The 2468-nt window shown below is 51.2% G+C and overlaps 1 protein-coding gene across 1 annotated transcript in view; it reads right to left on the bottom strand.

Annotated features, from left to right (window-relative positions):
- The window catches only part of LOC119593085 (maltase A3-like), a 19342-nt gene that overhangs the window by 3414 nt on the left and 13460 nt on the right, over window positions 1-2468 (bottom strand). The window contains exons 9-10 of the mRNA XM_037942009.1: window positions 2234-2441; window positions 823-943 (exon numbers count right to left, since the gene is read on the bottom strand). Of these exons, the coding sequence (XP_037797937.1) occupies window positions 823-943; window positions 2234-2441 (329 nt within the window). The remainder of the gene's footprint in view (window positions 1-822; window positions 944-2233; window positions 2442-2468) is intronic.

Below are 2468 nucleotides of genomic sequence, written 5' to 3'. Positions count from 1 at the left end.
GCTATTTAGAATAAATAAAGGCATTTCATATGAATTTCATATAGCATACATCAAATACACTTGTAATATCCTAAATTAATAGTAGTTATCATTTGTTATCATTATTTATTGTTGTTACATAGTATTTCATCCTAAAACTAATAACATTCATGATAAGTTCAAGTGTAATTGTGATCCCGAACTGACAGCCTCTTCTCTACGATCTCTGAAAAATGTGTTGTTTTTTGTGTCCCTCAGACTCCTTCCCTCTCCTTCTCTCTCCCTTCCTTTTCCTCGCCCTTCCTCGCCTCCTCTCACCCTCCTTCTCTCTCTTCCTTTTTTCTTTCCCATCCATCTTCTGTTGCCCTTACCTCTCCTACTTCTCTTTCTCCATCAATCCTTCTCCCTTTCCCACTTTCCTCTCTTCCCTTCTCCCTCCTTCCCATCCTCTCTTTTCTCCTTCTTCCCATCCTCCCTTCTCTCCTTCTTCCCATCCCCCCTCTCCTCTCCTCTCTTCCTCCTTCCCATTCCCTTCCCCAACCTCTCACTTACCTTTCCCATACCCCTCCCCTCTCTCCCCCTCTCCTCCCTCCCTCCCTCCCATGCCCCCATCCCTTCCCTCCCTCCTCTCCTCCCCCTCCCCCAACGCCTCCTCACCAATCTCCCCCTTTCTTTCCCTCCCTCCCTCCTCTCCTCCCCCTCCCCCAACGCCTCCTCACCAATCTCCCTCTTTCTTTCCCTCCCTCCCTCCTCTCCTCCCCCTCCCCCAACGCCTCCTCACCAATCTCCCTCTTTCTTTCCCTCCCTCCCTCCTCTCCTCCCCCTCCCCCAACGCCTCCTCACCAATCTCCTCTCCGTTGTAAGTGACGGGCGTGCCGGGCAACAGGAGGACCAGCATGTTGAGCGCATCCACGGCGTCTGCACCGAAGCGAGAGCCGACCCGCCCGTAGTCGTGGTTGCCGAGCTGTTGTGGGGGTGGGGTGGGGGGTGGGAGGAGGGAGGGTAGGAGGAGGAAGGGGGGAAGGAAGTGGGGGGAAGGAGGAGGTGGGGGAGGGGGGAGAAGGAGGAGGGGGGAGGAGGGGATGAAAAGGAGGAGGGGGAGGAGGGGAGTGTTGGAGATGGAGGGGGTGTGGGGGGAGTGGGTGGTGGAGAAGGAGGAGGGGGGAAGGAGGGGGTGTTGGAGAAGGAAGTGGGGAAGGAGGGAGGAAGGGTAGGGGGAAGGAGGAGGGAGGAGGGGGAGGAGGTGTGGGAGGGGGTGTAAAAGGGAGGTGGGAGAAGGAGGGAGGGGGAGTGGGGATGGGAGAGGGAGGTGTTAGGGGAGATATATGGGAGGGAGGGGGGGGGTGGGTGGGAAGATGGGTCGGGGGAGGGGGAGGGGGAGGGTGGGGGAGGGGGAAGGAAGGAGAAGGAGAGAGGGCGCGGATAAAGGGGTTGGAAGAATGGATAAAAGGGTCGGAAGAAAATAGCAAACTGAATCTCCCGAATTTCGTGGAGTATTAGGTATCAAAAAGTGTGTTATCATTAACAATATTCAACAGCAAAAAGATCACGAGACAAAATGATTTATCAACGTTTCAATATCATTATCAAATTCCACGGAAAGCTATGGATCCCCTCCTTTTCCCTTGTAAACTTGTACATTATATTAAACTCTAATACAACAATACGTATTCTAGGGATATCATTTATAATGCTATAATTTAACAAACCGATAACACACCTCGCTTCTTGACTCAGTCTCACGCAGAATCTGTCACAACGAACTCCACTTGGCTAATACACCATCCACTTCGTAATCTCACCATCCACTTAATGAATTCATCATCCACTTATCATCCTCACTATCCACTTTCGCAAACCTCACCATCCACACACATTAATTAACAAACTCACCCACTTTGCAATTTCACAATCTCGCCATCCACTTTAATATCACCATCCACATAACACTTTAACAACCTCACATCCTCCTCATCCACTTTAACAATCCCGTCGTTCCACCCACCCACATAACATCCTCAACCATCCACCTTAACCTCATATCCTCACCATCCACATCACCTTCTCATCCACCTTCTCACCATCCACATAACCTTCTTTTCAGCAAACCATCCACCTTACCTTCACCGTCCACATAACCTCACATCACCATCCACTTTAATAACCTCAGACCCTGGCCATCCACTTGGACCAACTCATCATCCACCCCATCCACATAACCTCAGACCCTGGCCATCCACTCGCGCCAACTCACCACCCAGTTGGGCCACTTCCCCTCCGGCATGTTATCCATCCACATGTCGATGGTGTCCTTGAGAGCGAAGCCGGTCAGGTCGCTCCGGTTGCGTAAGTGTTCGATCAGCAGGAAATTGAACGGAAAATCAGCCAAAGGAACGCTGTCGTTTCCATAATACTTCATCACTTCTTCTATCTCTTCGCCGAAGACTTCTATGATCATCGCCCTGTGGGATGAGGTGCAGAAAAGGAGT

This window comes from Penaeus monodon, chromosome 31 (genome assembly GCF_015228065.2).
Source record: "Penaeus monodon isolate SGIC_2016 chromosome 31, NSTDA_Pmon_1, whole genome shotgun sequence".
NCBI lineage: Eukaryota > Metazoa > Arthropoda > Malacostraca > Decapoda > Penaeidae > Penaeus > Penaeus monodon.
The sequence above is the reverse complement of the archived record's forward strand: the minus strand, read 5'-3'. Positions and strand labels throughout refer to the sequence as shown.